This window comes from Citrus sinensis, chromosome 7 (genome assembly GCF_022201045.2).
Source record: "Citrus sinensis cultivar Valencia sweet orange chromosome 7, DVS_A1.0, whole genome shotgun sequence".
Classification (NCBI taxonomy): domain Eukaryota; kingdom Viridiplantae; phylum Streptophyta; class Magnoliopsida; order Sapindales; family Rutaceae; genus Citrus; species Citrus sinensis.
This window is the reverse complement of record NC_068562.1, coordinates 6,609,894-6,633,270: the sequence shown is the minus strand read 5'-3', so window position 1 is coordinate 6,633,270 and position 23,377 is coordinate 6,609,894. Positions and strand designations below refer to the sequence as shown.

Sequence of the window (23,377 nt, the reverse complement as noted above, 5' to 3'; positions counted from 1 at the left end):
TCACCCTATCTAAATGACAAAAAGAAATTAGATGACTTCGATTATTATTTACAATTTAGGTATTAAATAATAAATGAAACAAAATAATCAGATTTACAATACAACTCAATCTTCCAAAATCAAACGAATCACGAATCATCAACGACCATCCATTTTTCGATCAGCCACTGCACCCAACACTTTTCTTATACCTCCTACAAACAACTTCCCTTTTCTCAACTCTTGTCGAGAATGTTCTCGGCCTCCTCTTCGCTGCTCACTCGAATGGCCTTAAGGGTAAGAGCGGCTCTTTCCCTAGACAACTTAGGTGGTTGCCTAGAGCCTCACAACATTTAAAGACCCCAATTTTTTTTTTCTAAAATTATAACTATTAAGTTATTAATTTATATATATTATTATCAATTTATAATACTCTTTTCCGTAAATGAATTATCAAATCTCTATAAGATCTCTTTTTAACGTTAGAATTAACCGTTTTTTATCCTATTTATTCCTATAAAATCTCTAATTAACATTATTTTATTTAAAACTCTATAAAAGCCAAATATTTGTTAAAAAAAGTCATGATAATTCCCAATTCCTTGTCAATTTTGAAAGCTAAAGGCTTTGGTGATTTTCCTTCATCAATCTCAATCTCTCCTCCATCAAAGCACATGTAGTTATTTTTTAATTATTTTTTCTTTATATTTTTTTGGTTTGGATATGATTGGATTTTTGTTAAGTGACGATCGATGTTTTAAAAATTTATTGCGTTAATCTTGAAAATGCTTTAAAACATGATACACTTTTTGATATAGATGGTTTAAATTTTTTTGCAGAGTTAAGAATTTTAAAAGAAATTTTTCAAAGTGAAAAAAATACCCCGCTTGATGTAGTTAATTATTTGGAAAAAATTGATTATTTTCCAAATGCATATATTGCTTATAGAATATTATTAACAATATCAATAACATTTGCTTTTGTAGAAAGACTTTTTTCAAAATTAAAATTGATAAAAAACTTATTTAAAATCAACCATGTTAAAAGAAAAATTAAATAGATTAACTATATTATGTATTGAGAAAAATATATTAGCAAAATTAGAATATAAAAATTTGATTAATAATTTTACATCTTATAAAATTTGAAAAATTAATTTTAAATAAATGATTTTAAATAATGAATTTTTTAAAAGACTTAATTGAAACAATTCGCCTACGACCCTAAAATTGGTTGAGCGCCCTACTTAGGGCCCTACTCTTCAAATTCATCCTTCAACATCCCCGCTCCACTCCAACCCTCGGCGCTTTTGAAAGGACCCTTCACGTCCTCGCGTGTATGCACTATTTCGATCAAGCTTGGGAGCTAGTGTCACACATGCAACGCGCTCACCCTTCGCTGCGCACACTCAAGTCTATGACTGTCATGTTGTCAATAATTTCCAGATTTCAATCCTATGAAGAAACCCTCGAAGCATTTGACAGAAGAGAGAGGGAAATTTTTGTTGGGATATGGAAGTTCCGCAGCGAAGAGTTTAATGTACTTCTTCAAGCATTTTGCACTCAAAAGGAAACGAAAGAGGTGCGGTCAGTATTTGTAAAATTGCTCTTGCGGTTTCCTTCCAACAACAAAACTATGAACATTTTGCTTCTGGGGTTTGAGGAATCTGGGGATGTTACAGCAATGGAGATGTTTCACCATGAAATGGTACTTGGAGGGTTTAAACCGGCTAACATCTTTCTAGATGCGAAATTCTCACCTGGACTGCTTTTGCGTCTTTTTTTTTTTTTTCTATTTTTCTTTTCTATCGTGTCAAAACGATGCCGTTTTTTTGAGTCAAATGACAATTTTACTTTTATAATATCAGTAAAATTATAACAGTGAGAATATATAAGTGGATATGTGCAACCTAATATAAATTTTAAATGGAATTCTACAAAGAAAAAAAAAAAAAAATATATATATATATATATATATATATATATATATATATATATTTAAAAGTATAAAAAAGTAAGTTGAATATGAAAGTGAGTGGGTGTAACACAATAGAAATTTTAAATGTAATTCTACAAATAAGAAAATATATATATATATATATATATATATATATATATATATATATATATATTTTAAAAAAAAGATGATCAGTAGATAATTATCTTAAAAATAAAAATTACTTTGAGTTGACCAAATTAATTTATAAGGAAATACACACACATAATTTACATTCTCTCCCTTCCCCCCCCCCCCCCTCAAAAAAAAACCACACTGATGATAAATGATCGGTAGAAGAATTGTAAATAATCTGAAGTCTAACATACGATTTATTATTTATTTCCTGAGCAGTGCTAAGAAACAGATTAATGTAGCACATAGTATTTAATTAGGATTAACACTGCCGGCCCCCATAAACCGAGTTGCACTTTCTTGTTCGCTTGTATAATATGCAAGAATTGGTTGGTATAGTAGCTCACCATAAGTTGTAATTTTGAAATGAAAGTGACTTTGAGTTGACCAAGTTTAAATGATAAGGATGATATATCTTTTTCAAAAAACAAAATTGATGTAGTACGGTATTTAATCAGGTATTTTAAAATACCCCCTGAGGTTTATCTTATTTTCTTTTTGATAGAATGTATAACCATATTATCAAATACCTCCCCTTATCATTTGTATTCCCATTCATTCATTAACTGTTTGTTGACGGTTGAAATGATAAAAAATAGATCTAAACCCTCCAGCGAATAATTCATTATAAAATATTGACCCGACACATGTCAAACAACCTATATTAACCACATTATGATCAGGCCGCAAAGCCACATTAAACTACACAAGTAGCTAGCTTCAATCATCTTCCTTCTCAATTAAAAACCAATATTTACTAACAAACTATGGTTTCTTTCAGAATCTAACACTTCACAATATTTGATCTCAACAAATCACGTGCAACAACTGCACGAACCCTAAGTCCATTTTCAGTTACAACCCAACAATCACTAACATGCATGAGGTGATTACTGTCGAGGATTTAACGTAGAATATTCATGTTCATCAAAACTAAATAGGGGGGGAGGTCTTCGATAATACGGGCATACATTCGATAAAAGCGAGAATACGGTAAACCTCATATCAGGTATCCGAAAAAAGTCGACCCTAATTAATTTTAAAAAAAAAAAACACTGCGGGGCCTCACAAATCGAGTTGTAAGTAGTTGACGGGAAGGCTAATTGCTGGTCGCATTCTGTCCGAATTGATAAACTAGTAAACGGTTCTATGACACACACCAGTTCATCACGAGCCATTATATATACATGCATATATAAGCAGGAGGCAGGGGGACATGAATTGGTTTGACGGTCTCTCTTGTCTTCTGTTAAACTTTCTGATCAGTGATCAGTCCTTTTAAACATTAACAGTATCATCAATCAGAGCAGAAAATGATAGCAGTCGATCCATCTGCGCAGGAAACGGGCAGCGGTGATTCGGTGGCCTCCTCTCCTCAGCATGGTCTCCACCTTAAAAGTGTACGATTCATGTGCTACTTTGGAGGCGAGATCCGCGTCGGGCCCAACGACAATAAACTCCGATACGTTGGCGGCGACACCCACATAATCACCGTTCACCGCTCCTCCACCTTCTTAGCTAGCTCTCCACACCAAGCCCTTAAGACTCACCGGTGTGGCAGAGAGTGATATTAGCGTCAAGTATCAGCTACCAAACGGTGAGTTAATATCGGTGACAAGTGACGAGGATGTGGAAAACATGATGGCAGAGTACGATCGCATATTAGGCTCGGCATTACAGGATGATGTTCAAGACCTAACAAGTTCAGCTGCAGGGACAATCCGCCTCTTTCTCTTCAATAAGCGTGGCATCGTCTCCTTCTTTCGTCACTGGATTAATAAAATCCTTTCATGTTTCAAAATTCTCTTCACTCAGACTGATGATTCGGGAGTCATCGGTGGCATCACCTCCTCCCTTCGTTGCTTCCTTAACGCAGTCTGTAAATTCATCTCAGGTTTGAAGAAACTCCTTTCAGAATTGGAAAGAGTCGTTTCAGTTTTGGACTCTTTCATTTCTATTTTGCAGAGAGTTTCTCCAAAACTGGAATCAAAGCTCACGGTCATCCGTTCATATCTTTCACAACTGAGGAGCTTCCTTTCAAATGTGACCATTCCAGATATGATGATTTCATATCAATGATCGTTAATTCCAATATACATAATGCAATAACACAACCTTGCTGCAATTAATACTATAAAATTATACGTTATACCACTTACAATTCAATAATAATTTACTTTAATTTTCTACGTACCATTTACAACATATGTATTCACCTAGCTAGCTATGAATAGACCTATCAAGTCTCGCATACAAATTTGTATTCCAATCATTACTTTAATAAATTAATGTGGCAAAGATCCTCAATAAAATTATCACTTCACCATTAATTAATTATCTTTCAAAGCTTTTGTTTTTATAATACATAACTCTTATATTATACAATAAGAGTCATAAGCACGTCAAGGTTTAATAACCTTGTTGCCTCTTTGTAATTTGCTTTGTTACATTGACGCACAGACCACGGAAAGGTTTAACCGCGTCTAATCGATTAATGTAACTTTTTTATTACTAGAAGCAAAAATTATATACATAGATTTTCTAATGAGAGTTAACACACTTATTCCCTCACTAGATAAGAAAGAAAGAGAGAAAGAATAGCCAAGCATCAACACTAGAAATTACAAATAGGAGTGCCGAAGTAATTGTAAAGAAAAGATTGTGACAAGGAATATTTCTCTTATATATCGATATTAATTAGTTTATTATACGCGAGTATGTATTGCCATTGTTCCAAGCACAAATGATTGTAAACAAGAATAGGTGCCTTTGTTGAGTAAATACTTGTTTAGTTCTTATATTGAGTTAAGAGCTTGTTTATTTTTTATATTTTAAAAAATACTTGAAGATGTCATTGTCGTTAATTGTGTTACACTCTTGCTCTTATCTTTTTTTACTTTCACAAAAATCTTTGGAACTTTCAATGAAAAATATTAATTTATCGAATTAACCAAAAAAATAAAATAAAAATTAATGTAAAAATTTTTGTTATTATTTTACCATTTTTATTTTTTACTTTTCGTTACGTCCTTAAGATTGTTGTAAGAGTATTATTTAAAAAAAAAGGTAAGAGTATGAGTGTCGCATAATTAATAACATGGTGTCTTGGATTATTTTTCATAATATTAGGACTAAACAAGACACTTAGCGTAAAAATAAAGACTAAATAAGCATTTATCCTTATCAGTATACTAACAAATATTTCTTCTAATTTCAAAAAAGGTTAAATTATTCATTTTTAGTTCAATTCATATCATCGATTCCCCAAAAAAAAGAAAGAAAGAAATCTCAATTCTCAATCCCACAATTACCCTTGTTCTTTCCTACTTATACATTAAGGCTCCGTTTGATACAACTTTTTAAGTAGAGATTATTTAAATAGAGCTTTTATTAGTAGTGTTTGTACCCGCAAAATTTTAATTGTTTGGTATGAAAGCATTTATTAAAAATTATAAAATTACTTTAATAGACAAGTTTTTTAAAGTTATATTATGAAAAAGTAAAATAAGATTATCAAATAACTAGAGAATATTTTAAATATCTTAACATTTAAAAAAAACTTTTCAACCTTTACTTCCAAAAGTCCAAGATTTGAACTTTTACGACTAAAGACAAAATAGTTTATTTAAGCTTCAAAAGCTCTATTAAAAAAAAAAAAACAACCACACAACAACAAAAATTTTAATAATTTATCTTGTACTCTTACTCTCTTAGTATGAATTGTGAAGAAATTTTATGTTAGTTCAGTTTAATTGAACATTAATAGTTTAATGTTAGCCCAGTTCAATTCGCATATACTTCTTTTTTCTTACTTCTACCGTTCTACGTGCTCATTTAATCATTTTGCATTCATTTTCATCAACAATTTCACCTATTTTCCATGTTCAATTATGAAAATGACTCTTCAGCATACCCAGCAATACTTTTTTTGTTTTTGGGAAAAAACAAAAGCAAGAAAGTAGGAAAAGCCCATACAAAGTTCTTCTGGGCCATTAATTGATTAAATTCGGTCCATGTTGCCGAATACGCCCTAAAGAACTAATCATCATCCAGACAAACAATTCAACATCAGTTCGTTCATTAGCAAGAAAGAAACTTGCAGCTGATAGCTGAGGAGATGAGACGGTCCGGTGCTGCTCTATTATATCTATAGTAGTGGTTTCAAAGTAAAGTCAATAGTGGGTTCAACTAGGGTTGGCAAAAAAGCCTGGACGGACTTAAGGCCGTGATGTCCCGTCCCAAGCCCGCGGGCCTAAGCTCGACCCGCATGGGTTGCACTGGATATGAGCTGAAAATTCTAAAATCTGCACATAGTGGACCTAGATAAGAGTTTAGGAAAAAAGTCCAGGCTTAAAAAATAAATTAAATTTAAATAAAATATTAAAATAATATTATTTTTACATTAATATTTGTGATTTATTATATTATGTTACTAATATTTTATGTATTCGACTATTATTTTATTATATATTGAATAATTATTTTTAGTTTAAATATTCTTACTTTATTAAAAAATCATTTAATATTTAATGAAAAAGCCCAGGCTTAGCCCAAACCTATTTGGACGATCTTTTGAAGGCTTAAACTTGTTATCAATAATATGAGATGGGACCTAAGTTTGGAAAAACCCAGACAAGCCCATATTATACCAACCCTAGGTTCAACTTTAGGACTCACCACGTTTATAATTAAAATAGTTTGTGCGTCTTGTTTTTGGGATGCATAGATCTGCCACATGGCAGAGGATGAGAGGACTATTGGGTCATTTACCACTTTAGTATGCTCAGGTGATAGGATGATTCTATATAAGTTTTCTCAATGAAAAGATTAAAGATAAACAAGAGTATTAACAAATAAATAAAACCGATTTGAAGCAATTTTCCATTTGTTTACTCCTTTTTGAACACATTAGTTAAAGCGTTTTTACTGATGGATTTTTTTTGTATTAATAATTGAAGATAACTTTCTTAAAAACCCTAGTTACATACTTGCATGCTTGCCTACTCAATTTAAATAGATCAAAAACTAAGTAATTTAGTCATATCTTCCGTACACACACACACACACACACTAAAATAAAAATTAAAAAAAAAATAATACATCAAATTTTATATTTTTCTTGTTATTAATGTATTAAAATCTATATTTTTTATTTTTTATTGGGATCCTCAATTTGTTATATATATAAGGTAGCCTAGGTAGCTTAATCTCACTGCTTGTAAGAAGTTATTTAGACTTAGGGATGACAAATTTTTCCGATAGGATCTCATCCAATTTGGGACGGGATTAGGACATATTTTTGTCCCATAAAAAAATTTAGGAACGGGAATGATATATTTTTTTATCCCACTTCCATATACGGAAAATAAGTGGGATTGATAAATTCCATCCCATCCCGTTTCATTGCCGATTAAGAATATGAATTTTTCCAATTGGGATGAGATCCTCTTTTGGGACGGGATCCTGTAGGATCCCATCTTTTTTGGGACGGGATCGGGACATATTTTTGTGGGACGGGATCGGGACATATTTTTGTCCAAAAAAAAAAATTTACAGATAGGAGTGAGGCGTTTTTTCATCCCACTTGCATATACGGGACATGATTGAGATTGATAAATCTCATCCCATCCCATCTCATTGCCAACCCAAACAGAAAATGATACAATTATAGAGGGTGATTCTGCTACGCCCAATCATGCACTCTTATGGTGCGCAATTGCGCACATATTAGCTTCCTATTAGGGGGACGTGGGCCCCACAACTAGGGATGGCAAACAGCGAGCCTGGGCCGGACTTTTTCAAGCCCATGTCCAGCCCCTCTGTCAGCTAAGTGTACGTGCCTGGGCCGAGCTGGGCTTTATTTATTTTAAAATTTTTAAATTATTGTAAATTTGAAATAAATTAATTATCAACAAGTTATTATAATCATAGATAAATTAAAGAAAATAAATATTTCAAATTAAAATAATAAATAAAGCAAATAAAAACTCATAATTTTAATTTTCTTTAATACTGAATTTTCTAATTCAAACGCTCTCTTAATTAATTGACATAAAAGAGAGAATTTAGTATCATAATTTTAGTTTTTTTGAATCATAATTGATTTATAAGTTAAGAATTTAAGTTTTTTTTAATTTTTAAATTACTTTTCAATTTTAATTATATTATTCTAATTTATAAAATTATTTTTTTAAAAAAATAGTGGGCTTGGACTTTGTTCGAGTTTTTTTTTTTCTTGAACCCTTATCTAGGCCCTCATGGGTGAAGACCGGGCCTGAGCGGGCTTGGGCCAGTGCTTTTTTGCCACCCCTACCCACAACCCAACTTTCCAATGATAAGGTGTACGACTGCAGACACTATATCATCATTCTACAATTACATGCATACGTATTATTTAAAAATGAAGCTTGTTTTGTTTACTTAAACAATTATTTTAACTCGTGATTTATTTAATTATCTGTTTTACGTATTTTAATATCGAGTTGATGGGTAAGATCTGTGTGGGCATTTTTGTTTTCTGGCCTCACTCTCACACAGAAATCAAATCAGAACAACTATTTCCTTTTTGCACATTCGATGATGGACAAAAAAGAGTACACGGGGCACATGGCACATGGAATTGCTAAAGAGAAATGATAAAGGATTGCAATTTTTGTGGCATTGGTAATAAATAAACTTTTATTCAAATTATCCCAATAGGAGAACTTTTTTTTTAAAGGTAATTATGACTTTTTTTATTTTTTTTATTACTCATATTACATGATGTGTTCATAATTTATCAATTTTTTAATTTTTTAATCTAATTTTATGTTAAATTATATTTTATTATGTTAATTTTTATCTTAATTTTTATATTTTACTATTTTAGGTATATTTTGAGAATAAAAAAAATAAAATCAGAATATTAAATAAAAAAATTTAAAAGAGAAATTAATTGAAAGTTTAAGGAAAGTAATGGGAGTTAAAATGAAAAAAACCGAAGCAGCCAAGGTCGTGGTTCACGTGAAGATGAGAATAATTAGCATTGGAAATAATTTAATTAATAAGGCAAATCATGTGAAAAATAAAGTAAAAGAGGAAAGCATTCACATGATGAGCTTTGGCCAAATCTTTCTTGGCTTAGGAATTGACAAGGGTGGCTTGCACTTTTCCTCAAACGAGAGGCCACAATTTGGTGGAGGAAGAAGTCTTGAGTCTTTCTTTCTCTCTTTTATATTATTTTGTTTGGATTTTTTTATAATATTTATGATTTTTTTTAAATTCTTATAAATTAATTTATTTTACTAGGGATACGATGTAGCTTAACTATAAAAATTTAATTCCATAAATTTGTGTTATTTTTATTTTATTATTTTATGATTGAGTGTTTATTATTGTGTTTAATATTTTTTAAATATTTGAGCACTATTTGAATGATTTGAGAATACATAATGAGACCGAGAGGAGATTTATTCATTTTCCCTCTATGTAATAGATGTCGTGAATTGAACGAAAAATAGAGATGCGTCAACGTGATTCGTGCAGTTTTTCTAAGAATTTCTATAGAATTTAATGAATCTTTACATATTTAAATTCACATAGAGATACAATGGATTAATATGTGAATGTATTTTTAATATTACCGAGAGAGGATATTGAATAAATTAGGGAAATTCATTGTCAACATAGGTAATAAACTTTAATAACATAGATGGAGAATTAAATTGGATTGGTTACGGTGAAATCGGATGTCCTACTTGTTTTAATTTCTTAGCGATTTCTATTATTACCTGCATCTTTATTTAATTTTTAGTTATTTTATTTAATTATTAATCTAAAATCATTTATTTGGTTATTCAAATAAATTAGGGTTAGAATAATTTTGGTAGCTAATAGAATATACAATCTTTGTAGAACAATACTCTACTCTTCATTATATTACTTGTGCCGACTAGTACACTTGTTAATTTATGCAACATTATAATCAAAAGATTATTGATATTTATGAATATTTGAGAGATGCATGCTTCAATTACATTCTGGAAGGAAAAGAACTGCTTTCAGTCAATTATTTTTAATTAAATAAAGAAATTTGAGTAACCATTTTTTAATGGGGACTTGAACTGCTACTCTCACAATTAATAACCCACCACTCGGCCTTTGACCAAGTGCCTAAAGAGAAACGTTATTGATTCCTATTATTGAGCCAATCCTCTAACCACATGCATGTATTTTACTCAAAATCATTCATATTATTGAGCCAATCCTATTCCCTTTTGAGTTCTGAAGTAGTAGACGATTAGATTTTACCACGACTTGAAGTTTACTTGATGCTAGAGTTAATGTGAGAACTTTTAACTTTGATGTCATGTTAGTTAAATTATTCCATTAAAAGAAAATGAATGGATGCTTGTTTTATGTAATGATTCGATACATGATACATGTTCACATTGCGCTTAATGTATATCTAACCGCTTTTAGGCAGAGAATCAAGTATTCAATAATTAATCGCATTTTAAGTAAAAACTAACCGGATAAGTGATTGGAGATACGTGTTCAACTTGAGCTCGAATTAGCATAGAACAAGACACGTATGCATGTAAGACTATGATATAAGGATTAATATTTTTTTAATATAGAGTTAATCACATCACGAATGATAAACAAAGCATATGGGTTGTCATTGTTATTATTATTTTGTCGTGCATGCATTGGGTGAAAATGAAGTTCACATTTATTAGCCAGCTTTGTCATTTGTCAATGCATGATGACACTTTTTGGTGCCTTTCCACATTATTTAAAACGATCGAGTGGAATTTGAATACCGAATGAGTCAAAATCACTATTCTTTGAGCATGAACCAGGATGATATCTGAATTGACATTGACATCATACGATACGACAAGTAGTTTTAAAAGTACATTTCCAAATTCCATCAATTCATATGGCCTTTAGTGCTGGGTGGTGGGTCACAAATCCTGTTTTGCAAATAGCCATGTACCATATTTAATCCAGAAATTGAGAAGTACTAGTAAAGGAAACGAAACACAATGGCTTCAACTTGTAATTATGATTTATTAGAAATGCAACTATTCTAGAGATCTTGTTTTGTGAATCTTCAGCTAGCTTGACATCACTCACCAGAAGCATATCAATATATATAATCATTTTAATTATTACTTTCTTTTTAAAATAAGTATAATTACTCGATCAAATAATTAATCAAATCAGGCATTCAGAACTTATTGTTGCGTGTGAAAGACTTCAAAATTCAGACTAGCTAGAAAAGTGACGATACAGATTCGTCCCGTTTAATATATGCATACGTGTGTGTGTGTGTAATTCAGTCGTCCAGACGTTGGATTGATGGATCATCGTCAGGAATTGCAACCACTAGCGTATATATCGACATCACATTAGCAATTGATTTCACAATATCGATATCACCTTAAATTCCGATGGCGTTACATAAGTGACACGCCAACGCAAGCAATCAAGTAGCTTATCATCGTCATCATCATCATCATCATCAACTTGCTCAGAAAAGATGATCACGACTGTGACTGAATGGCTTTACTCCGCTGGATGAATTAACCACATGGACGCACTCGTCCAAATAAATGTGCGAAAAGACATGAACATAAAAACAAAGAATGTTGTTGTTTACTTCCATTATTGTATGATGCTTTCAGACACAAATGTGGTCCATGCACGCTTGATACGCGAAAAATCAAATTAATAATGTTTTTTTCATAGTCTATTGGCCAAGAGCTTCACGGTTTCATCAGGCTAGCTCGATTTAATAATTATATATATTACTTAACATGATAGTCCAGTATAATTTTTAATATAATTTTAAGATGAAAATATAGAAGCCCATCGAATAGTGATCGCATGAAATGTGACGTGTATGTGTGTATATATATAAGATAATATTCTTAATACTTCTTAGTCACATGTCCTAGCCATACGAAAAGTGTGTAAATTGAACATTCTCATCACGTGCAATCATGCAAGCTAAACTTCTCAATGTTTTATCCGCTGCCGTCTTTGGCAAGTTAAGATAGTCAACAACTATTCCTAGCCAATTTGGAATAATCTCCATCTCTAACAGTAAACATATATAATTCTTTCCAACATTAAGCTAGCATTTATTTATTTATTTATTTTTAATCTTAAATTTGAATGATTCTGAATATTACTGAAATCTAAATTAATTCTGAATAATATGTTTATTCTTTATTTTTAATGTTTAAGTGTAAGTGGTAAGTTATTTATTTTTATAAACTCAAAACATTTTAAATCTAATATTTTACACTTATAATCTTGAAATTGTTATCTATACTTAGAAGTTTAAATAAGTATATATTTACGTGTTATCCAGTATAGTATTACTTATAGTTGTAAATATTTATAACATAAGCATTTTATATATAATTTATGAAAAGTAATTTTGATAACATTATTTTTATAATTTAACATAATATTTGTACATGAAAAAAATTGTATCTAATAAAAAGAATCTGCCTAAAATTCAAATTGAATGCATGTTAAGTATTTAATACCAAGTAAAAGTTGAGACCAAGAGAAATTCTAACATGACATCTAAATTATGTTATAGTTAATTTGAAAAATCCTTTTGATTAGAAAAAAAATCAAAATGTTATTACGTTTTACATAATAGTTAGGTGGGAAACAAATGAATTTAATGAGGGTCTTTGTGAGGAAAAAAAATGATTTTCTATCTGCACATTTTATCATTTAGATAAAAGTCATAATTCTTTACTTTTTTTCATCCAAATGAAAATATCTTACAATAAAAATTCACATATACAAAAACCAAAAAACTAAAATATTAAAACATCTTAAATTAAGTCAAATTAAGACTTTGGATATAGAAATAAATAATGTCTAACTATATTTCTTTAATATTATATTTGTGACACATTCTTACGGTAACGGAGTATTTTATAACTATAAATATAAAAGAAATCAGAATATATTTTTTGGAAAATAACTGATGAAGTCGTATAGTTTTCGGAATGCATGAATTTAAACGAAGCCAAAGTGCTAAGTTAGCAAGAGCAAGGTTTTTTGGAAATGCGTACATTACCTCAACTTTAGAAGAGGTAATATAATATATATAATACCGCTTGAAATTTATGTGCCCCGTTAAACTTAATTATTATTTGACTAATTAATTAAATATCCAGCCCCGAAACATTAGTTCTGCTTAATTAGACATAAAACCTTGAAAAATTAGAATTGAAACTTGTATCAGCTTCAATTCCTGATGACGGTGCATCTCGTTATCATTACCTATGGCTGTTATGGCCATAGTCGTCATGGTCCGTTTCATTTTCGGAAGAAACGATCAACAAAATCACAAGGTCATTATTGATTGCAGCTAGCCACGGAATCCCCTATATTAATCAATTACGTGACCATGAAAATTCTGAGGTAATATTATGGTTCAGGTTTTGACAATCACAGCTTGAAGTGACACAAGCATCTCTAATTTCATTACTTTATTTATGTTTCTAACACAAAACTTTCTGGGTAAGTTGAGATTGCTTATCAAATATGCACACTTTTTCAAAAAGAACAGAAATATTTGATTTCTTTATATGCCATAACATATTTTAGAATACCGTCAGAATAGTTTGGCTGAAAAGAGATATATAGCTGCTGCCAAAACGTGATTAGGGAAAGTGTCTTGTTTGGAATGTCAGAAAAGATTGAATTATTAATTATTCTGAATCTGAACTGAATTCAAAAAATCAATATTGGTTTTTATAAATATTATCTTCTGTTCGATGATTGAACAGTAAAAGTCTATTATGTATACCAGAACAAGCACATGCTACGTAAATATAAAAGTACGAACTTGTAAAGCGCCTTCCAAACAATGCTTTACAGTTTTATTGTATTGTTATCACAGAACTTACAGCGCGTAGAGGGGACAAACATTGACTGTGAGTCTGTGACAAAAGCTGGACAATAAAAATCAATCATTACTGAAAGAGGCAAAAAGAATTATTATAATATGCGAGCAAACCATTTAGGACTCTGTATATGAATGCGTGGAGTGCGATTACTGTGCTCTTTCTCATTTCATTGAATGAAGCTCTCTCCTACTACTTAAGCTGGCGAATGATGCATATGTGCTACACTAAACGTATACACTGAAGAAAGAAATTGCTTCCAGGGATAATGGCTTTCTTGGGAACCTTACTTGGTATACATCTTCTCATTTCTTGATCTTCATTGTTCATTTCATATATATATATATATGATTTCCTTGTACTTTTATTTTTCTCTCCCCCTTCTTTGAATCTTTGTGTGAATATTTATGGTTCTATGGTTGGTTCTTGAGTATGATTGTACAGGAATCTTAACAGTTATGAACAAAAAGGGAGTGTAGAGTTTGTTGAACACACAGTTCATTCTTTGCTGCTTCATTAATTGTCTGAGTTGTTTTCTTCCATACTGAGAAACTTTGTAATCTTCTCTTAACATTAAGTTTCTTGAATGTTTTAATGTAGTATGAACAGAGAATATATATTAAGCAGCATCGCTGAGTAATCTTCCTTTTGACGTTGTCTTTTTGTTATCTTATATTTTCGACCAATACGTGTAAATATGTTCTTTGTTTCTTGGCTAATTTAACTTCCCTATGGAGGTTTCTGATCCCAGTTCGCTCTGTTTCAATGAATATGCAGGGGGACTTTCTTGGACCTGTGAGGGTGAATTTGATTTGGGTTCATTTTGCATTCAAAGTACCATCATAGATGTTATAAATCTAGTGTTTTTTTGTGTATTCTATCTATCTTTGCTAGTGGGTTCTTTCAGAAAAAACCACAATTATGGCAGAATTAGAAGGGAATGTGTTTCTATAGTTGTATCAGCCTGCTGTGCTGTCGTTGGCATTGCATACCTTGGTTATTGTTTGTGGAATCTTATAGCCAAAAATGATAGTTCTATGAGTTGGTTGGTTTCCACTGTTAGAGGACTAATTTGGGTCTCTTTGGCAATCTCCTTGCTTGTTAAAAGGTCCAAGTGGATCAGAATGCTCATCACTCTTTGGTGGATGTCCTTTTCTTTGTTGGTTCTAGCTCTTAATATTGAAATCTTAGCAAGAACTTATACCATTAATATTGTTTACATATTGCCTTTGCCTGTCAACCTTTTATTGCTCTTCAGTGCTTTTAGAAACTTTAGTCATTTTACTTCTCCAAATACAGAAGACAAGAGTCTATCTGAGCCTCTATTGGCCGAAAAGAACCAAACAGAACTAGGCAAGGCAGGTTTGCTTAGAAAATTAACATTTTCTTGGATCAATCCTTTGCTTTCTTTGGGTTACTCAAAGCCATTAGCTCTAGAAGATATTCCTTCTCTGGTTCCTGAAGATGAAGCCAGCTTTGCCTACCAGAAGTTTGCTTATGCTTGGGATTCCCTTGTGAGAGAGAACAACTCAAACAATAATGGGAACTTGGTGCGTAAGGTCATAACAAATGTTTACTTGAAAGAAAATATATTTATAGCAATCTGTGCATTGCTTAGGACTATTGCCGTAGTAGTAGGCCCTCTTTTGCTCTATGCTTTTGTAAATTACTCCAATCGCGGAGAGGAAAATTTGCAAGAAGGTCTTTCTATCGTGGGGTGTCTGATAATTACCAAGGTTGTCGAGTCTTTTACTCAGAGGCATTGTTTCTTTGGTTCAAGAAGGTCAGGAATGAGGATGAGATCAGCTTTAATGGTGGCAGTCTATCAGAAGCAGCTAAAGCTTTCTAGTTTGGGAAGGAAAAGGCACTCAACTGGGGAAATTGTGAATTATATTGCGGTTGATGCATATCGAATGGGAGAATTCCCATTTTGGTTCCATTTAACTTGGAGTCTTGCACTGCAACTCTTTTTAGCCATTGGTGTTCTTTTCGGGGTCGTTGGTCTTGGTGCTCTTCCAGGATTAGTCCTTTTTCTCATCTGTGGACTCCTTAACGTGCCATTTGCTAAGATATTACAGAAATGTCAGTCAGAATTCATGATTGCTCAAGATGAGAGACTCAGGTCCACTTCTGAGATCCTAAACAACATGAAAATCATAAAGTTACAATCATGGGAGGAGAAGTTCAAGAGCTTGATTGAGTCTCGCCGTGAAAAAGAATTCAAATGGTTGTCTGAAGCACAGCTTAGGAAGGCTTATGGCACAGTTATTTATTGGATGTCTCCAACTATCATTTCTTCAGTCATCTTCCTGGGATGTGCCCTTACTGGTAGTGCCCCACTTAATGCCAGCACTATCTTCACTGTTCTTGCAACATTAAGGAGCATGGGAGAACCAGTCAGAATGATTCCTGAAGCTCTTTCTATAATGATCCAAGTCAAGGTCTCGTTTGATAGGATCAATGCTTTTTTGCTTGATCATGAGCTCAATAACGACGATGTAAGGAGAATTTCATTGCAGAAGTCAGACAGAAGCGTGAAGATACAAGAAGGAAATTTCAGTTGGGATCCAGAGTTAGCCATTCCAACTCTCAGAGGTGTAAATTTAGATATCAAGTGGGCGCAAAAGATTGCAGTTTGTGGGTCAGTTGGTGCGGGGAAATCATCACTCTTGTATGCAATACTTGGAGAAATACCCAAAATTTCAGGAACCGTGAGTTACAAACTAGCATTTGATTATATTTTCAGGTTTAAGTTTCTGTCACTAATTTTTGTATTTTTATGCCTTCAAATAGGTTAATTTATATGGATCTATTGCCTATGTGTCTCAAACTTCTTGGATTCAAAGTGGAAGCATCCGCGATAACATACTTTACGGGAAGCCAATGGACAAGGCCAGATATGACAAGGCAATAAAAGCCTGTGCTTTAGACAAAGATATCAACAACTTTGACCATGGTGATCTCACTGAAATAGGTCAGAGAGGGCTTAACTTGAGTGGAGGACAGAAACAGAGGATTCAACTGGCTCGAGCAGTCTATAATGATGCCGATATCTATCTCTTTGATGATCCTTTCAGTGCAGTGGATGCACACACAGCTGCAACTCTATTCAATGTGAGAAAACAAGTTCAGGTTTTCCATAAGCATGAAAACCAGCATACTAAACAGTCACATTTTCACTATTGTTTACTTGAGTGATTCATTTTTCAGGAATGTGTGATGGCTGCTTTAGAAAAGAAAACCGTCATTCTAGTAACTCATCAAGTGGAGTTTCTCTCAGAAGTTGATAGAATTCTGGTAAAGTTTCGTTGAATTTAATTGTTTATGCATAATTTGGTACTCCAAGTTATTTCATTCATTTATACAAGAATGATCGAGTTTCACCTTAGGTTCTGGAAGGCGGACAAATTACTCAGTCGGGCAACTATCAAGAGCTCTTGCTGGCTGGGACAGCATTTGAACAGCTTGTGAATGCTCATAGAGATGCGATAACAGGGCTAGGTCCTTTAGATGATGCAGGCCAAGGAGGAGCTGAAAAGGTAGAAAAGGGCCATACGGCTAGGGCAGAGGAGCCTAATGGGATTTACCCACGTAAGGAAAGCAGTGAGGGGGAGATTTCTGTGAAGGGTTTGGCACAACTAACAGAAGATGAAGAAATGGAGATTGGTGATGTTGGATGGAAGCCATTCATGGATTATCTCAATGTGTCAAAAGGAATGCCTCTTCTCTGTTTAGGCGTACTGGCTCAGTCTGGTTTTGTTGGTCTTCAAGCTGCTGCAACTTATTGGCTTGCATATGCCATTCAAATTCCTAAAATCACCAGTGGTATTTTAATTGGGGTTTATGCTGGAGTTTCAACAGCTAGTGCTGTCTTCGTATATTTTAGGTCCTTTTTTGCAGCTCATCTGGGGCTTAAGGCTTCTAGAGCATTCTTCTCAGGTTTCACAAATTCAATATTTAAAGCTCCCATGCTTTTCTTTGACTCTACTCCTGTTGGACGGATTTTAACCCGAGTAAGATTATGTCCTACTTTTGTATCCCCTCCATGTATAGTACTTGCAAATCCATCTTCTTAACATTCATGATTATATTACTATTTTGCAGCTTTCATCAGATTTGAGCATTCTAGATTTTGATATACCTTTCTCCATTGTCTTTGTTGCTGCTTCTGGCACTGAACTCTTAGCAATTATTGGAATCGTGACCTTCGTCACATGGCAAGTTTTAGTTGTGGCCATTTTTGCAATGGTAGCCGTAAGATTTGTTCAGGTAGATCCAGCTTTTACTTCTTGATTTCGTTGGTTTCTCTTCCTCTCACTGAAGAAAAGAAATAGCTGATTCTGTTTCATTTCATTATCTTTTCTGCTACTAAAAGCGATATTATATAGCAACTGCAAGGGAGTTGATTAGAATCAACGGAACAACCAAAGCACCTGTTATGAACTATACAGCTGAGACATCACAAGGTGTTGTCACAATAAGAGCCTTTAACATGGTGGATAGGTTCTTTCAGAACTACCTGAAGCTTGTCGATATAGATGCCACACTTTTTTTTCATACTAATGGGGTCATGGAGTGGCTAATTCTAAGAGTAGAAGCACTTCAAAATTTGACCTTGTTCACTGCTGCTCTTTTCCTTGTTTTGATTCCTAGAGGCTATGTAGCTCCGGGTAAAATCACTTAAAACTTATCTTTTTTGATATGTATGAATTTCTAAATTGTTAGAAGATTCTGATGTATTAACTTTTTCTTTACAGGGCTTGTTGGACTTTCTCTTTCATACGCTTTTACACTAACAGGCACCCAAGTTTTCTTGAGCAGATGGTACTGCTACTTGGCAAACTATATTATTTCAGTTGAAAGAATAAAACAGTTCATGCACATCCCACCTGAGCCTCCGGCAATTGTGGAAGACAAGAGACCTCCATCTTCATGGCCTTTTAAGGGCAGGATAGAGCTGCGGCAGCTGAAGGTAAGCCTCCATATGGAACTCATTTACTAAAGGATAAAGTTCTACAATCACCCCATGACAGAATGATTTTAGGATTAGAGGGTAAAAAAAAAAGTGCTAGAAGTATGGTATCATTTCATGTAAATGACCTCAATATTGGGAATATGTCATCTAAAAGCGAGTTTCTTTCTCTTTCTAAAGAGCCTTTCCACTGTTTTTCTTGCAGATTAGGTACCGTCCAAATGCTCCATTAGTACTCAAGGGAATCACCTGCACGTTCAGTGAAGGGACTAGAGTGGGAGTTGTGGGAAGGACTGGAAGTGGCAAAACAACACTCATAAGTGCTTTGTTTCGTTTGGTGGAGCCTGCAGGTGGTTCAATTCTGATAGATGGAGTTGACATTTGTTCAATGGGACTGAAAGACTTGAGAGTGAAGCTTAGTATCATCCCTCAAGAACCAACTCTCTTCAGGGGTAGTGTTCGCACTAATTTGGACCCTCTAGGCCTCTACTCAGATGATGAAATATGGAAGGTGAGCCAGCTGACTCCAAACTCAAGAAATTCACGGATAGATATTGATTTTCCGACTTTTAACAAGTTCTGTTGCAGAATAATTAAGACGAAACAACTAGTGACAGTGTTTTAGATCAGGCATCTGATAGTTTTTTTCGAATATAGGCTCTGGAGAAGTGTCAGCTTAAGACAACTATCAGCAGCCTGCCGAATAAGCTGGACTCATCTGGTAAGTTGTTTTCAGCAGCTTTATTCTGATATTCGTTAATAAAAGAAATGATAAGAAAAGATTAAGCTGCAAATTGAACTCAATGTCAGAACAAATAACTTATGACTACGGTTGGTCAAGCAGTGAGTGATGAAGGCGAAAATTGGAGCGCGGGGCAACGCCAACTCTTTTGCCTTGGAAGAGTCCTCCTAAAGAGAAATAGAATTCTAGTTCTGGATGAAGCTACCGCTTCCATTGATTCCGCAACAGATGCTATTCTACAGAGAATTATCAGGCAGGAATTCTCCAACTGCACAGTGATAACGGTAGCTCATAGAGTACCAACTGTTATTGATAGTGACATGGTCATGGTGCTCTCATATGGTAAATTTTTATTCCTTAGTTCACTCATTTGTTTTGTTCATTTTGACAAATTGAATAGAACCCACTTGTTTGATTAACAAATTGCATTGGATTTAATATGTGTTTGGTCACTGCTCTACAGGAAAATTGTTGGAGTATGATGAACCATCGAAGCTTATGGAAACTAATTCCTCCTTTTCCAAGCTTGTAGCAGAGTACTGGTCAAGTTGCAGGAGAAATTCCTACCAGAATTTGAATAACTTTCAGTAATGAGCTCAACAACCGAAATTCTGCATGAACTGGTCCCACTAATAGTATCATAGCACTTCATTTCACCCTGCTATTAAGCCAACAAAATTTCAAGATAAGTTTACAGCTAGTGTTTTTGGTAATTGGTTTAAATGTATTGGCGGAATAAGTGGATTTTGAGACAAGCTAAGCTTCTCGCATCAGTTGTTTGGATGAGAAATAAACAGAACAGTGTGTTAACTTTGCCTTAGTATTAAAGATAATGTAACCTGGCAAGATTGCAACTGCTCTATCATATGTTACATACAAAAAAAAAATCTCTATATGTCTGGGGGTCATTCGAACTTTCAGTTGGAAAAGAAAAAGAAAAGAATCCAAATGGAGCTTTTCAGTAAGTGTCCAAATCTGCAAGGCAATCCATCTTCTTCAAAATATCCTTACACCCTTTGACATTGTTTCCTTTGTGAAGTATGGATACTTAAACACAGATGAGACGGAACGGGCTTTGCAGCATTGAGCAATCCCTCGTTCGTATACTGCCTACTTCTCACGGGAAAACTCGAACAGGAAACACAAAGGTAGAGTAAGCTTTAAAGAATAAAAAGTAATGATATAACCATAAACTCTCGTACAAACTGATGTGACATTAATTCATTGGTTGAATTAAATATTTCTTGGCCACATCAATTTATATAAAAGTTTGTGGCTGTATCATCAGTCAATAATAAAATAGACTTATTTTGGTTTTGTGGTAAATTTCTTTCTACGCCTAATTCTTTTACAATATGCTCTATGAACCCAGTATTTTCAAAACGCATGACCATGACGCCAGACAATTAGAATCCCTTCGTCAAATCAGGCTCAGCAGTTTTCCGCATTTGCCCCTGATGTCATCACATATACTTCCAAATAGAGATTTTGTTTCTAAATAATCAGCAAACAGCAAATAGATTTTGTCAATCGAATTTAATTATCATCTAATTACAGATTAACTGTAAATTAGCCATCCACTAAAATCTATCTAAAAGGTGAAGTTTGAAAAGAAGTGATTGTCTCAGCATATACATTAAAGAAAAATGAATAACGCAAGTAGTGATAATTTTTTTCTTCGATCCAACTAAAATATGATGTGCGTCACCTCAGTCATCCACAAAGACATCTTTTATAAAAGGGAATTGTGTTGAAAGTCTACTCCATTATTCATAATCCACCGTTGCATTAAATTTAAACCATAAATAGTTAATATACATAATTAAAAGATAGTTTAAAAGTCCCCATTACCTTCAAACTTTAATCTCTTAAATGCAACTTGCAAAAGGGTGCATGGCTTCTGTTTATATATAATTATTTCAACTTGCAATAACGTTCCATGATTACGTTCCCTTCCACCTACACCTAGGGATTCAATTTTAATTTGAAAGCAGTTTACTTGATAGTTTGGAATTTTGAAATATCATATTGATGGTTGAATAAACAAAAGTTTTTTTAAAACTAGTGTTTGATAAACAAATTCAAGGGAATTAACATTAGAACTAATATGGTTTGAGCATCAATACTTTTAGTAAGATTCAAAGGACAAAAAGAAAGTACTGAGTCAACTCAATTCCAAATTTTCTTCGAACAGTGTACACATCTTCCTTAGACTATAATAAATATAATTCTTTTCGAAATTGAAAAAAAAAAGAAAAAGAAAAAGAAATTTACTTACCTTTATATTATCCTATCATATGCATACAAGTGCATCAACAAATTAATAGGAGAATAAATCCTTTTGTCACCTCCTCCAATACTTCACATTCTTCTTCTATAAACCAAATTCTTCAACAAGCTAGCAAATTAAAATCCATGATAATCATGGCAGCAATTGCACCCATGAACCCTAACCAAACTCCCTCATCAGACGCTCTCACACTTGAAGAACTCTCCAAGCTTGAAACCACCATCAAAACCTACCACACTTTCCCCCCATCTCCAAACACGTGCACTTCCCTAATAACACAAAAAATAAACACTCCCCTCAGCTTTGTTTGGCCTTTTGTTCGCGATTTCACTAACCCTGACAAGTACAAGAACTTCATCAGAAGTTGTAAAATGAAAGTAGGCGCCGGAGAAGTTGGTAGTGTAAGAGATGTTAACATCATTTCAGGGCCTCCGGCTACAACCAGCACAGAAAGATTGGAGATGCTGGATGATGAGAACCATATTTTGAGCTTTAGAGTTCTTGGTGGTGATCATAGGCTTCAAAATTATCGTTCAGTCACATCGGTTAATGATTTCATTAGCGAGGAAACAGGTGAAGTTTATTGTGTTGTTTTGGAGTCTTATGTTGTAGATATACCAGAGGGAAATTCTGACGATGACACCAGGTTGTTTGTGGGCACTGTTGTGAAATTGAATCTTGCAAGGCTTGCAGATTTAGCAATGGCTTCTTTCAAAAGTACAGAGGAAGGTTTGTTGAATTGCCATGATGCACGAACAGTAATGAGACTAAATTAATTTGTGTTCTTGGCATGTTGATTGTCTAGAGACTGACTGTATTTATATTATCATGTTAATATGTTGTGTTTAGTTTTGTATATGTATTATAAACTACTTTACGTATTATTATTAATCTCTAGTAAGCAAGCTTATGGGATGTGGTGATTCATAGATAAGCTTCAATAATTTGCTTTACTTTTGATGACAAATAGGGAAAGCGACAAAGAGTACAGTTAGCAGCTCAAGGCACATTGAATTTAGATATATTATTATTTTTTCCCCCTCATCATATTACTACAGTTAGAATTTATATCTCATATATATCCACTCTTATGTGAGCTAGATTCAAAATTTACATCACTCAAAAATTTTTCCCAATTGAGCCAATTATATATCAGTAAATAAATTTTTCTATCTTCAATTAATAAAAGTTTATTTCTCGAAACAACCCAATTTAAATTAAAAGTTAAAACAAAAATAAATGGTGGTGACAATTTTTTTTTTTTCTTGGGATGAAATTTGACGAAAGTAAAACGTATTTAAGATAATAACGTTTTACGTTAATCATTGTACAAAATAATT

General features: G+C 33.2%; 2 protein-coding genes across 3 annotated transcripts; both read left to right on the top strand.

Annotated features, from left to right (window-relative positions):
* Positions 1–14,056: 14,056 nt before the first annotated feature.
* On the top strand, positions 14,057–20,557 carry LOC102614291 (ABC transporter C family member 8). 2 transcript variants are annotated; one of them, XM_006465997.4, is made up of 12 exons: positions 14,057–14,326; positions 14,811–16,744; positions 16,827–17,147; positions 17,244–17,330; positions 17,423–18,046; positions 18,138–18,302; positions 18,409–18,703; positions 18,791–19,005; positions 19,211–19,516; positions 19,663–19,726; positions 19,850–20,089; positions 20,211–20,557. In XM_006465997.4, exons 1-12 carry the CDS (start codon positions 14,302–14,304, stop codon positions 20,336–20,338), a joined length of 4,404 nt encoding a protein of 1,467 aa, XP_006466060.2. In that variant the 5' UTR covers positions 14,057–14,301; the 3' UTR covers positions 20,339–20,557. The 2 variants fall into 2 exon arrangements, with proteins under 2 accessions (XP_006466060.2, XP_006466061.2); XM_006465998.4 differs by lacking the exon at positions 20,211–20,557 and having other exon boundaries at positions 14,059–14,326; positions 19,816–19,992.
* Positions 20,558–21,265: 708 nt separating this feature from the next.
* On the top strand, positions 21,266–22,952 carry LOC102619339 (abscisic acid receptor PYL2-like). Its single transcript, XM_025100258.2, has one exon. The coding sequence runs from the start codon at positions 22,163–22,165 to the stop codon at positions 22,811–22,813; it is 651 nt and encodes a 216-aa protein (XP_024956026.2). The 5' UTR covers positions 21,266–22,162; the 3' UTR covers positions 22,814–22,952.
* The last annotated feature ends 425 nt before the right edge of the window (positions 22,953–23,377 follow it).